At 39.9% G+C, this 12950-nt stretch overlaps 1 protein-coding gene across 1 annotated transcript in view; it reads left to right on the top strand.

Moving 5' to 3' along the window:
• Positions 1-1139: 1139 nt before the first annotated feature.
• phlpp2 (PH domain and leucine rich repeat protein phosphatase 2) overlaps positions 1140-12950 on the top strand; it is a 46487-nt gene continuing 34676 nt past the window's right edge. Inside the window, exons 1-3 of the mRNA XM_028573169.1 lie at positions 1140-1225; positions 2088-2431; positions 11693-11973. Of these exons, the coding sequence (XP_028428970.1) occupies positions 2219-2431; positions 11693-11973 (494 nt within the window). The 5' untranslated portion in view covers positions 1140-1225; positions 2088-2218. The remainder of the gene's footprint in view (positions 1226-2087; positions 2432-11692; positions 11974-12950) is intronic.

Genomic DNA, 12950 nt, shown 5'->3' with positions numbered 1-12950 from the left:
CTTACAAATTGGTAACATTGCTTTAATGAATTTCTTTTATTTACCTTTGTTACACTTGGCTCCAATGAGGCTAATAATCTAGCCAAAATCATGTTTGAGGGTGTCCATTTTCCTGTTAGATGGGTAACGTTAAATCATTTGGGGGAAACAACTACTGAAGACATCCAGGCAGAAATACAGGTGCATATCTACTGTAGATAGCATGTCAGAGGATTATCAAGGTTGGACAACCAACCTGGTGCGTGGCCCCAACCACTTGGTTCACTGAGTGGCCTTTGTGGTGATTTAATTAGTTGCAAATGTGTTTTGTAAATTGCTAACCTAGCGCCAGACGGTTTGAACCATAACCATCTGATAAGTCATTGGAAACTGTTTCGGAAAGGGCAGGCACTTTAAAAAAAAATACCTGGCAGGTGATTGGATGAAGCATCTGTCTATCACATCCACCATTGTTGTTTTGAACGAACAGCAGCCTACACAAGGGGGTAAGCTTCGCTTCAGAACGCGAACCTCCGATGGTGCCATTTTGATGCTACCAAACGCTCACCCGCCGTTAGCATTCCATTGACTGCCATTAATTTTGACGTCACTTTGACAGCGAATAACTTTACATCTGAAGCGTTTGAAGACTTTATTTGTCCATTGTTTATTTCTAAAGAAACACGACAATGTATAAAAGGCTCCATTACCTTGTATCTCATGTTATGGCTCCTTAGCAGATGTTTTTGTAAAAATAGGCTAACGATTGTGTCATAACCACGTGACTTAGTGTCGCATAGTAGAGGAATTACTGTATAGTACAGGAGAAGCTCGCAGGCTGTTTCGACTCACATTAGCTATTGAAGTTTAATTAATGGAGGAGGGTGGGGGTGTGGCCTTGACCAACTGCCACTTTGCTCGTTTGAAAGCCATGATGTCTCTCTCTCTCATGGGTGGGCCAAATTCTCTGGGCGGGCAAAGCAGAGAAAGGGGAGGTAACCTTGCTCCTTATGACCTCATAAGGAGAAGATTCCAGATCGGCCCATCTGAGCTTTCATTTTCTCAAAGGCAGAGCAGGATATCCAGGGCTCGGTTTACACCTATCGCCATTTCTAGCCACTGGGGCACCATAGGCAGGCTGGGGGAACTCATATTAATGTTAAAAAGCCAAATTTCCGTGCGCTGAACACCCTGCTGTGTGCGCAAGCACACTGCAAGAGTTTACATACACGTTGCTGCTAACTGGGTATGACATCTCTGACACACCCACCTGCATTTCAGCTCAATTAAGTCTAGGCTACATATATTAGCTTGTATTATGTTAATGTTGCTAGTTGCTTATGGTTGGTTGTTGCATAGGCTACAATGAAACCTGTGTCTCTGTAAAGGAATGCAAAAAGAAGGCTAATTAGCGCCATCCTCTATAAATATGGTTCTAAACCCTCTCTGGTTATACAGGATCTTTTTTTATATAGCCTATACGGTATTGGAGCAATATGATCGATGCAGCCGCTGCCATATTTGGATATATGCATATTTTAGCTCTAACATTTCACCTTTAATAACTAATTTAAAGGATAGCGTACAATTTTAAGTTCGTAAAACTCTTTAAACCGGTAACATTATATAGGCGGCTTTATTAATGGTAAATAAATAGTTAGCTTAATGCTTTCTAGTATTGTAAAGAACCAGCTAGCTTTTGGGTTACTGATGGGTATGGTGTTCCGTCAGAACACCGGCAATTAGTCTCTGGTTGCAAGTCATGGAATTATTTGAGTTATTTTTTTCATTAACTTTATTGTGTAAATAGCTACAACATGTTACATAAACAAAACGTTATTAATTAATCTAGTTTGCAGGTTTATGACATTAATGTAGCCTAATAGTGCATAACTAGGCCTGTACAGTACAGTCTACTACGGTAATTCAGTAGGTTAAAACTGAGTTACCACTGATCCCTCCAAGGGCATATCGTGATTTTTCGTGATGAATTGCATCAAGTAGTAAAAAGACAGTCACGATTAATGTAAAACGCCTCTCCTCTCAGAAAGGGGCAGTGGCTGAATAATACATACCCTAAACCCGCCCATTTAATGTTTATTGATCAGCAGTCAGATTCAGTCTGGATATGGCGTCGCTGCACCGACACGGGATGAATTTTTACCTCTCCGTGGGAATTTGCCAGTCGCGTATCGGGACGGCACTTTTGGGTTTCTGTCGTTGTTAATAGGGATCATACATGGCGATGGAGGACGAGGATAATAATACAGCGGTCGTGGCGACGAACACCCAACCGGGCATCAAGAAAGGAGGTGATGTCGGAGATGACGGGGCTTGCATAGACAGGCAGCCGGACACGGTAGTACACCAAGCGGGGCTGAATCAGACTGCAGGTCGCGGCAGCCGCAGTGGTCCGGGAGCTCATGCTGCGACGGGGATCCGAGTGCTAAAGGCAAGTCATAACCAGAGGATTTATGTTCTTGTGATGCAGTAGGTGATTCAAACAAAGTGTTCGACAAATAGGCTATCTCTCTATACTGTGTTACATGTCAAGGGTTTTCTTACATTGCAGTTGGTGATTCAAACGGGGCAAAGTGCATGAGAATGAAAACGCATCCTTGTAATATTATGTAATGGCTGTGATATCAGTGATTGATATTCTCTGGTTGATGATTGATCTGTGGATGATTGTCACTCAGTGAGGAATATACCAGAGCCAATTACCATCCACAAACCACACACACACACACACACACACACACACACACACACACACACACACAGACACTGACTGTAGGCTGTTGATGCTTTTATAGGAAGGCCCACTGCTAAACAGTTCTTCTGACATTTTAGAGAAGGACACATGATGTGTAATGACATACAGTATAAGTCTCTGAGGAAGCTGCTCACAAGGCAACACACATACGCACACACACGCACACACACACACACACACACCACAAACACACACAGAATCTCAGAGCTATTCAATAAATGTGAATGCATTACTCAGGTATTGTATTTGAAGAAAAGGCACACATAAAATAATATAATCAATATCATAAAATAATATACAGTAGGTCACCCTGATAATACCATAAGCAAAATGTTGTTTTTTCTTCAGATTTGATAAAGTCCTGCAATATTTCTGTTAACAGATATTGGCTGTGAAACCATTCACCCATAATTCAACGTTTCTGAGTGTCCGTAAAGAAATGCGCTCTGGTGTGTTAATAAAATCAAGGGCCACATCCAAACCCTACTTGCCTGCCTGTCTTTATTAAAATAAACATCCATGTTTGTTGATTTGCTTAAGCACAAGATACAGTTACAAATCAACATCAATATGAAGTCTACAAGGGACTAGCCAGGTCAGCCATCATTCATTGATAAATCTCAGTCATTATTTCATTTCATATACAGTGTATTTATTATCTACTCCTTTCTGACTCAGCACAACTGAACATGCATGCTCTTATTCAGTGCAGCCCTTCTCCACATTCAAACAGTGACACATATCCTAACCTGGGAGCATCCCAGTAATGTAGTTGACTGGGCTGACCACTGAGGCTTCACCTTGACAGTAGCTGATGAACGGGTATGGCAGCTTACTTTCATTGTCGCCACAGTTTTTTCAACAGGTGTAGAATTTAAACTAACCTCTGTCCGGTTATATTCACGCCTTTTTAACCTCTGAAATAATGCTGCTCTTTATGACCTATTTAATAAGTGAAAGTTTATTCTTGACCTTGGAAATAGTAAAACTAAATATCAAAACAAAACAATCTTAACTCAAGATTCAATTACTAGCTTGATTGAGCATTTGTTGATGAAGACAATGATATGCAGTAGAAGGAGATGATTCTCTATTAACAGAAATTGAGAAGTTTAATTAAAAAGTTAACAAATTAAATCTTTTTTTGTAATCATCCATTATTTGACCTAAACTTTGCTGTTTTTTTCATTTTAAAAGGCCACAACATTAGAAAGGTATTTCAAAATCATGTTATTAAAATACATCTATCTATAAATTGCAGGAACGTGTGTGTGTGTGTGTGTGTTTGTGTTATGCGCATATCTCTAGAACCGTTAGCCTGATGGATTTCAAACTTGACAGGTGTCTTTCTACGGGCACGAGTAAGTGCGATGCCAAGTTTGACGTTGTTTGGATTAGAAATGTAAAATATATCGTTAAATATATATTGGTAAAAGAAGCACACATTGGCTTTTGCTGCTCTAGCCACTGGCCACTCCCCCTCTCACACAGAGAGGGTCGAAGAAAGCAGCTGAGCTTTTGCAGCTAAAATGTGACATACTATACACCTCAGACCCACAAAAATGTGTGAAGTAGCACTACTTTGGACTGTCTTTGACTTTGAATAAACAAACGTCAATTCCCAAATTTAAGGACGTTTCACAATCCCGCACATGCAAAGCACAACCAGCTACAGACAACAAGTGGCAGACAGAACTTGATGCCACTTATAGGCGGGCTACCAGACACTGTTTTTGACTCTTTTCCTAAGTCTACTGCTAACTAATAACATTACCGTTGCCAAAATACCCACGTGAATCAAATCCCCTACTTCACCGTTAACTGTATGGAAATTAACCCCTCTGCTGAAATGTTAAATTCGTTAACAATCTCTCTCTTTCTTTCTTTCTCTCTCTCTCTTTCTCTCTCTCTCTCTCTCTCTCTCTCTCTCTCTCTCTCTCTCTCTCTCTACTCGCACACACACACACACACACACACAGAGTCCGGTTCTGGTGGTTGATGAACGCAGATATGTGCTGATTGGCTCTCATAATGGGCCGGGTGGGTAGCGCACTGCCACAAGTCCATGACGCTAATGTCTGATTGCTCCACATTTTCATTGTGATATTTTGTGATTACATTCTGAATCTGCAACATTCTCTGTCAGGTAAATCAGTAAGTTAGTAGTAGGGTATACAGGAGAGTTGCATATGAAGTGGTTTGGGGTCCTTCTCTAAGTAATTTTGGGGTACAATTTGGTTTTGATGAATTCTACAAGCCACAATACCACAGGCCAAGCAATCGGCCCTTTCCAAGCAGGCACTGCACTAGTGTATATCAATTTTGGCAACTAATGTGAAAGTGGTAAACCATTTTTTTTTATATATTTAAAACTAAATACATTTTCTGTTCGACATCAAATACTGCAACTAAAGGGATTTCCCAATTAATTTAGTGTAACAATTATAAATCATAGTATTATAAGTGATTATTAATTGAAAGCTATTTTGATAAGAAACTTATTATTAAATAAATGATCAAGTAATAATATAATACCATATATTCATTTGCTACAGGGCAGCTGTGGCTCAGTGGTAGAGCGGTTGCCTGCCAATCCCAAAGTTGGTGGTTTGATCCTTGGTCCTGCAGTCCCATGTCGAAGTGTCCTTGGGCAAGACACTGAACCCTGAGTTGCCCCCGCTGCTGTACATCGGAGTGTAAATGTGTGTGACTGATTATCTGATGAGCAGGTGGCACCTTGTACAGCAGCCTCGGCCACAGTGTGTGAATGGTGAATGGTTCCTGTACAACGTTAAAGTGCTTTGAGTAGTCGTTGAGACTAGAAAAGCGCTATATAAGAACAGTCCATTTACAGCTAAATTGGGTTTTTGACAGTTGGTAAAAAAATTTTAAAACATCACTAGGCTCTGAGAAGTTGCGACCAAGATTTGTTATTATTTTTAAGTTTTAAGTTACACAAAAATAATCATAATGATAATAGAGATAGACAGACAGAGTTGATGTCTGAACTTGTGTTGCTGTTATAGTTTGGTGAAATAAGTCGTAATGCACACTGAAAACAGTGTGCATTATGTGTGATTATATGTTGCATCAGTGTGTGTGTGTGTGTGTGTGTGTGTGTGTGTGTGTGTGTGTGTGTGTGTGTGTGTGTGTGTGTGTTTTTTGGCGGGTGGTTGATCTCCATCTGTGGCTCAGCTCTCCAGTCCAGTATCAAGCCCACGCTACTGCAGCCACTGTAACTAGTGGTCCAGCAGACGTTTTCCTTTACTCAATGAACTACTCTTCTTTTGACATTTTCCAGTGAGACCCTTGGATTTATTTTGAGGTACTCTTCCTTCACACTCAGCAGCAGAAATGAGGCGAAGATCACAACATTTCCCAACAAATTTTAGGACACCTTTAAGTCACCAAACTATATGCTCTCCAAACTTGTGCTTTAATATATATATCATATCCTGTCTATGAATCTTCTGAATGGAATATGGGGTCAAGGTGTGTGTGTGTGTGTGTGTGTGTGTGTGTGTGTGTGTGTGTGTGTGTGTGTGTATACCTCTTGAACCAAGTGGCATGCTGTAATGCCTTTGTTGTGACTGGTAGATTTTCAAGAGCAGCTGATGTTACTGACATTTTATCATTTTAGCACATAAGTCCATATTAATGTCAAATTCAAAGTCTAGCGTTACATAATTTTCTGGATAAACATTATGCCACTGCACATCCGGCTAACATCACCGCAAGTGATTAGGACAGGAGCAAACAACAACATGATATTCTGGTTCCTGTTAGTAACAGAGTCAATCCTGAGCAAGAAAGGTAATTGAATGAAAAAACATTAAAGATTATTTTTAACATTATGAGCAGTGCTGCTGCAACAGACATATGCTACCCAGGAAATTTACTTAGAGTTCAGTGGAGTTGAGTCTACCAAGGAAACAAATTGACTGGATGACTGAAATTACTCACCATGTACTTATAACTAAATATTGATTATAGACCATTGATTACAATGTGGGCGGAGGAGTGCTCCTTCACTACAAATACAACTGCGACAATTTCCATCAATGTCACCTTTACTTAATTCCACAGCATCATTCTCATTTCAGGTGCATACAGATAGAAAGGTCTACAGCAACAGCACTGTTAAAGCATAGTTTCTCAGAGTATCCTAGTGGATATCAGGAAATGTGGTTGCAGACCCTCTGCTGGAAATGACTGTATATATATATAGGCCCCATGGACACTGTTTCAGCACGTTTCATGGTTGCCCCATTTTTAGTTTGAATACTGTTATGCCCAGCTCATTTAAGAGACAAAGAACAAAGAAGGGAGGTCCACACAACAACGAAGTACATTTATTAAAGACAACTAAAGTAAACTACTGTGTGTAACATCAGTAATTAGTAGTGTATTGTGGGTGTTGGGTAGCCTGACGTCGTCATACTCAGATTCTAGTCAAACTTCCCGACCTTAAATCGAATCTTGTACGTGGGGCATCCAGGCTAGGTGTTGGGTGCTATGGAAGTGTAAATGTTCACCTAACTTTCATAAACAAGAACAAAGGATAAATTAAACACAATCAAACCAAACAAAACCAAGTTGGGTGTCAGCAAGGCACCAGCCTTTCAGTAAGGAGAGTGAGACCAAACCTCATAGAATCACCTAGTTTTATAGACTCCCAGCCAGCAGGTGAGGCCAATCCCCCAACGAGGTGGGACGAGCCAGTCAATCAGGTACCAACTGACGCAGATCAACACGGACATTGCAAATATAACCAGCACCATACAGGATGGCTTTTCCCTGATGAGGGAATTGTTAACCCCAACCCCAACCCCCAGCAGTAGCGGACAATTCCATGGGTACCCGCCATCATATATTCATTCAACACCACACCTACACCAACACGCAGCCCAGAGAATGAAACGTTTTTATTCAGAAGAGCACTGCTGCAAGACGATGTGGAGTGACCTTTATGTTGTATTTGCACATTTTAAAAACTGTGTGTGTGTGTGTGGCTGAAAACATAGTAGTGAAAGTTGACTCAATCTGAATAGAACCAGGAGTGAAAACTGAAAAGTTGTTGCTGGTCATAATATTACTGGGACATATCACCATCAGGTTAATATGTTGCTATTTTAGTTGTCAAGACAAGAGCAAACAGTAGAGTGTTGGTAATCTGGCTTTTTTAATAAGTAATTGTTTAGTCTATAAAATGTCAAAATATTGTGAAAAATTTACATTATAACTTCCCGAAGCCCAAGGTTTGACAAAGCAGTCAATAGATAAATTCACAAATATATACAGTAAAGCAATAGAAAAAGCAGCAAATCATCTAATTTACACACAGTAACATGTTACTGTGGTAGATAAAACCTGCATTTTCATCTATATGTAAACATGCCAACTGACTCATGAAACCAAAAAAACAAGCTGTAACACACGCTGTCTCACTCACAGCTTTAAACCATAAATAATGTACTGAGACATTTTGACATGATGTCCACTGAAGCTATGAGCATACAGTAACTTTTGTTTGGTACCACTTTAATGCTTTTACAGTTGCAGGATGAGGAACAGTCCCACTTTAAGGCCGTAGACTTGAGATCTGCTGGCAAAACAAGACATACATAAATAGATTCTGTTTACGGACCCCTTATGCTCACACTCTATGGCTTTATCTGAATCAGCCTGTTTAATCTGTTTCTCTCAATTTACTGTAGAGTGTGTTGTATGTTGAGGAGGTTGATGCCAGGTAACAGTTGGTAAGGACCTGTATACCAACCTGAACAATACACACCTACACCAACAAGCAGCCCAGAGAATGAAACATTTTCATTCAGAAGAGCACTGCTGCAAGACGATATGAAGTGACCTTTATGTTATATTTGCACATTTTAAAAACTTTACTTTTTAATAAAAAGATTTCTGAAAGTGCTGCCCTTTCAATCCTGTCTCTGCAGCGGGCGGGGCTGCTGCTCCGTTCCCCCCGCGTCTGACACGCGCACACACAAACACACAAACACACACACACACACACACACACACACACACACACACACACACACACACACACACACACACACACACACACACACACACACAAACCCACACGGTGGATGCAGGAAAAACCGGAGATGAGACATACACGATGACCTAAATTTAGGACAGAGAATAAAATTACTCTGGGCTGAGTTTTCCTAGTAACCTTACCAAAATGGCTCAGGATGCTGCAAATGTTGGTATAATATGAAAATGGCTGGTGGATTTAAGACAAAAAAATAATAATTTATTGAATGATTCAAATTTGAACATATAGTCAGCTGCAAATATGGCTTGACCCCAAAAAAATTCTAACAAAAGATTTTTCAGTGGTTTACAGTAGTATCAGATGTACTTAAAAACATACTAAAAGTTTACCAAAGTTTGACTTCAAGAAAGGCCCCATTTTCAAAATGGCCAGGTCCTTAAAAAGACCATGACTCCTTTGTATTCCTGCTACACCATGAATACTGGTACCTTATACATGTTTTGGCCATTTAATAATCTAATTAGCATATTTGTATGATAAATAACTGATTACAAGCACAATTTTATATATATATATATATATATATATATATATATATATATATATATATATATATATATATATATATATATATATATTACAAGCATATTTATGCGAAAAATAAGGGCAAATACAATTACAATTTAATAATAAAATTTCCCTTAAGTAATTGCATATTTCTCATATTGTATTGCCTAGTGTTGATGGTTTCTGTCCATCAGCTCCCTTCTGATGAACCTCTACCACATAAGAGCCATCTCTTAAGTTTTTACAGCAAATGGGGCAAATTTCTTGTTTTACAACAATATGACTCATGATCAAAATTGCATTTGGAGTGTACTTTTTCCTCAAGCTAATCCAACAATGTCATCCTCTCTTAATACACTCACATTGTTGGCCTTTGTCATGTATTAGAAATCTTTCTAATCTTTTAACACCCCCATAAAATGACATTGAGCATGTGTCTGAGAATAAGACATTTGTGCTGTAATATACACTACCGGTCAAAGGTTTTAGAACACCCAATCTTTTTAGTTTTTTTATTGAAATTTTAGCAGTTCAAGTCCAATTAATAGCTTGAAATGGTCCAAAGGTAAGTAGTGAACTGCTTGAGGTTAAAAAAATAAGGTTACTCAAAACTGAAAAATAATGTGTTCCGAATTTTACAAAAAGGCCTTTTTCAGGGAACAAGAAATGGGTTAACAATGTAAAGCTCTTCTGCAGCAATGGAGGTTGATCAAGCTTTGAAAGTTGGTGCTACCAATTCCCATAGGTGTTCCAACTTGTCTGGATTACTTACAACCCCCTCTGTTTGTATAAAAATATTGGTGGAACACACTGTGGTACTGTACCCTCGTGAGCATTGTATGAACAGTATTGTACTGCAGAAAGTAGTGTTGCTATAAAAATGGCGGGAAAAAGAAAATTAACAATGGAAGAGAGACAGACCATCATAACACTTAAGAATGTTGGTCTTTCCTACGGAGAAATTGCAAAGAAAGTCAAGGTGTCAGTGAGTACAGTATTCTTCACCATCAAAAGGCACTTAGAAACTGGGGGAAACTCTGACAGGAAGAGTTCTGGCAGACCCAAAGCCACAACAGAATCAGAAGACAAGTTTCTGAGAGTCAACAGCTTGCGTGATAGGCGGCTCACAGGACAACAGCTTCAAGCACAGTTTAATAGTGGTCGTAATAAGCAAGTCTCAGTTTCAACTGTAAAGAAAAGACTTGGAGCTGCAGGTTTGATAGGTTGAGTTGCAGCGAGAAAGCCATTGCTAAGACGTCAGAATAAGAAAAAGAGGCTTGCCTGGGCCAAGAAACTTTGTCAATGGACCACTGAAGACTGGAAGAAGGTGCTATGGACTGATGAATCAACATTTGAAATCTTTGGTTCATCACGCAGGATTTTTGTACGCTGTCGAGTAGGCGAAAGGATGATTCCTCAGTGTGTGACATCAACTGTCAAACATGGAGGAGGAAGCGTGATGGTCTGGGGCTGTTTTGCTGGATCCAGGGTCGGTGATTTGTACAGAGTGAAAGGCACCCTGAACCAAAACGGCTACCACAGCATTTTGCAGCGCCATGCAGTACCCTCTGGTATGCGCCACTGCGCCAGTTGGTCAGGGGTTCATCCTACAGAAAGATAATGACCCAAAACATAAGTCCAAGCTATGCCAGAACTACCTTAGCGAAAAAGAACAAGATGGTAAGCTTAAAAACATGGAGTGGCCAGCACAGTCCCCAGACTTAAACCCCATTGAGCTGGTTTGGGATGAACTGGACAGAAAAGTGAAAGCAAAGCAACCTACAAGTGGCACACATTTATGGAAACTTCTGCAACAGAGTTGGAAGAACTTTCTGAAGAATATTTGATTTCCATTGTAGAAAGAATGCCACGAGTGTGTGTTCAGCTGTTATATCTGCCAAAATATGGCAAAAATTTAGACAACATTTTGGTTTATAAATTGATTCCATGATTTCTTTTTTAACTTAAATTGTTCATTTGTTCTATTCTTTCATTTCAGAGTACAATAAGACATTGAACTGCATGAATTTCAATTAAAACCTGGAAGAACCTGGTGTTCTAAAACTTTTGACCGTAGTGTACATTTTTCTTTTTTTACCCACCACACGGAGGAGTGGTGTGGTGGTGGGGGGTGAAAGTGATTTAAGTTACTTTTGGGTTAAAAAAAAAAATCATTGATATTATCCAATTGGTAACTACCAGCACAAGCCCACAGCACCTCTGGGAGAGTCAGCAGTACATGTTGAACCAACCTCGAGCTATTTAGGCACTCCGTGGCTGTTAAAAATGCTTATATGTATCTGATGTCAATATGTGTGTTAAAATAACTCTTTCTGTGTCAACAGCGCAACATGAAGCGGAATGGGAGTCGTGGCTGTGTGACAAGAAAGACCAGATTTGGATCAAGAGAGCGGGACTGGCTAAAGGGGGACACCCAGCGGGGCTGTGTGTGTCTGTATGGGGGCACAGTGGACCCACAGCTACCTGCCTCTGGCCCACAGGCCTCCTCCACCCCTCAGACAGACCTGCAGTTGGTGCTCTGCTCCACCAGTACCACAGTGGAGGAGCTGTGTGCTCAAAGGGACGGACAGGGACTCTATGTTCAGCTGCATGGGGACCTAGTCAGGTAAATACACACTAGTTAAGTTATCAAAATAAAGTTATAATTTATCATTTCCTGTGGGCAAATGTGTCCTCTGCATTTGAGTCATTTGGCATAAAATATCCTAAAAATTTAGGATGGCTGCCCAGAGACCAACTGTAGTTCAGAGGCTTATTCTTCCTTGGTCAAGGGCCATGCCAGGAGTAACACAGTGATGTGGTTAAAACCTGCCTCAGTTACTCAAAATTGGCCAGCACATGCATCCAACAGCTGCAGTCTTTCAGTGCAGTGCAATGTCTTAATTGGATCTATACATGACAGTACTGCTGTGCCCTCCGAAGCATCTGACAGCTCACAGCTCAATGTATAATTATGTACGAACAAAAAAAAAGTGAAAGAAATAAAAAATGACTTGAAGCGTAAAAAAGATGCTTTGGGTTGCAGTTATGTGAATAGTGCAAGTTAAACATAAGATGTTGTACAACTTGTTTAGACAGCTGCACAGAAGGTCAACTGAAGCACATCTCTTCCATCAGACACACAGAAACACAGCAGAACTAGGTATAATGACATAACATCTAACAAAAGCAGTTTAGAAGCAATGTAAATAGCTAAATACTGTAAATGTCCACATCTCTTCCTTATTTATATGACTAGTACAGTGCCTGTTGAAAATGTGCCGATTGCTTGGCCTGTGTTATTGCTGCTTGTAGATTGCTTCAAAACCAAATTGTACCCCAAAATTACTTACAGTAGGACCCCAAACCACTTAATATGCAACTCCACTGTATAGCCTACTACTGACTTACAGTGTAGGCTACATTTACAGTACATCAGAGGAAGACATTGTACAACTATATTTACCTGACAGAGAACGTTGCAGATTCAGAATGTAATCACAGAATATCACAATGAAAATGTAGCTAACGTTGGAAGCAGGAAAAGAGTCAAAAGGCTCGATATTTATATAACTTTATATAATTTATTTTTATATAACCATT

This window comes from Perca flavescens, chromosome 1 (genome assembly GCF_004354835.1).
Source record: "Perca flavescens isolate YP-PL-M2 chromosome 1, PFLA_1.0, whole genome shotgun sequence".
Lineage (NCBI taxonomy): Eukaryota > Metazoa > Chordata > Actinopteri > Perciformes > Percidae > Perca > Perca flavescens.
Note: the sequence above shows the minus strand (reverse complement) of the source record. Positions and strands in the feature narration are given on the sequence as shown.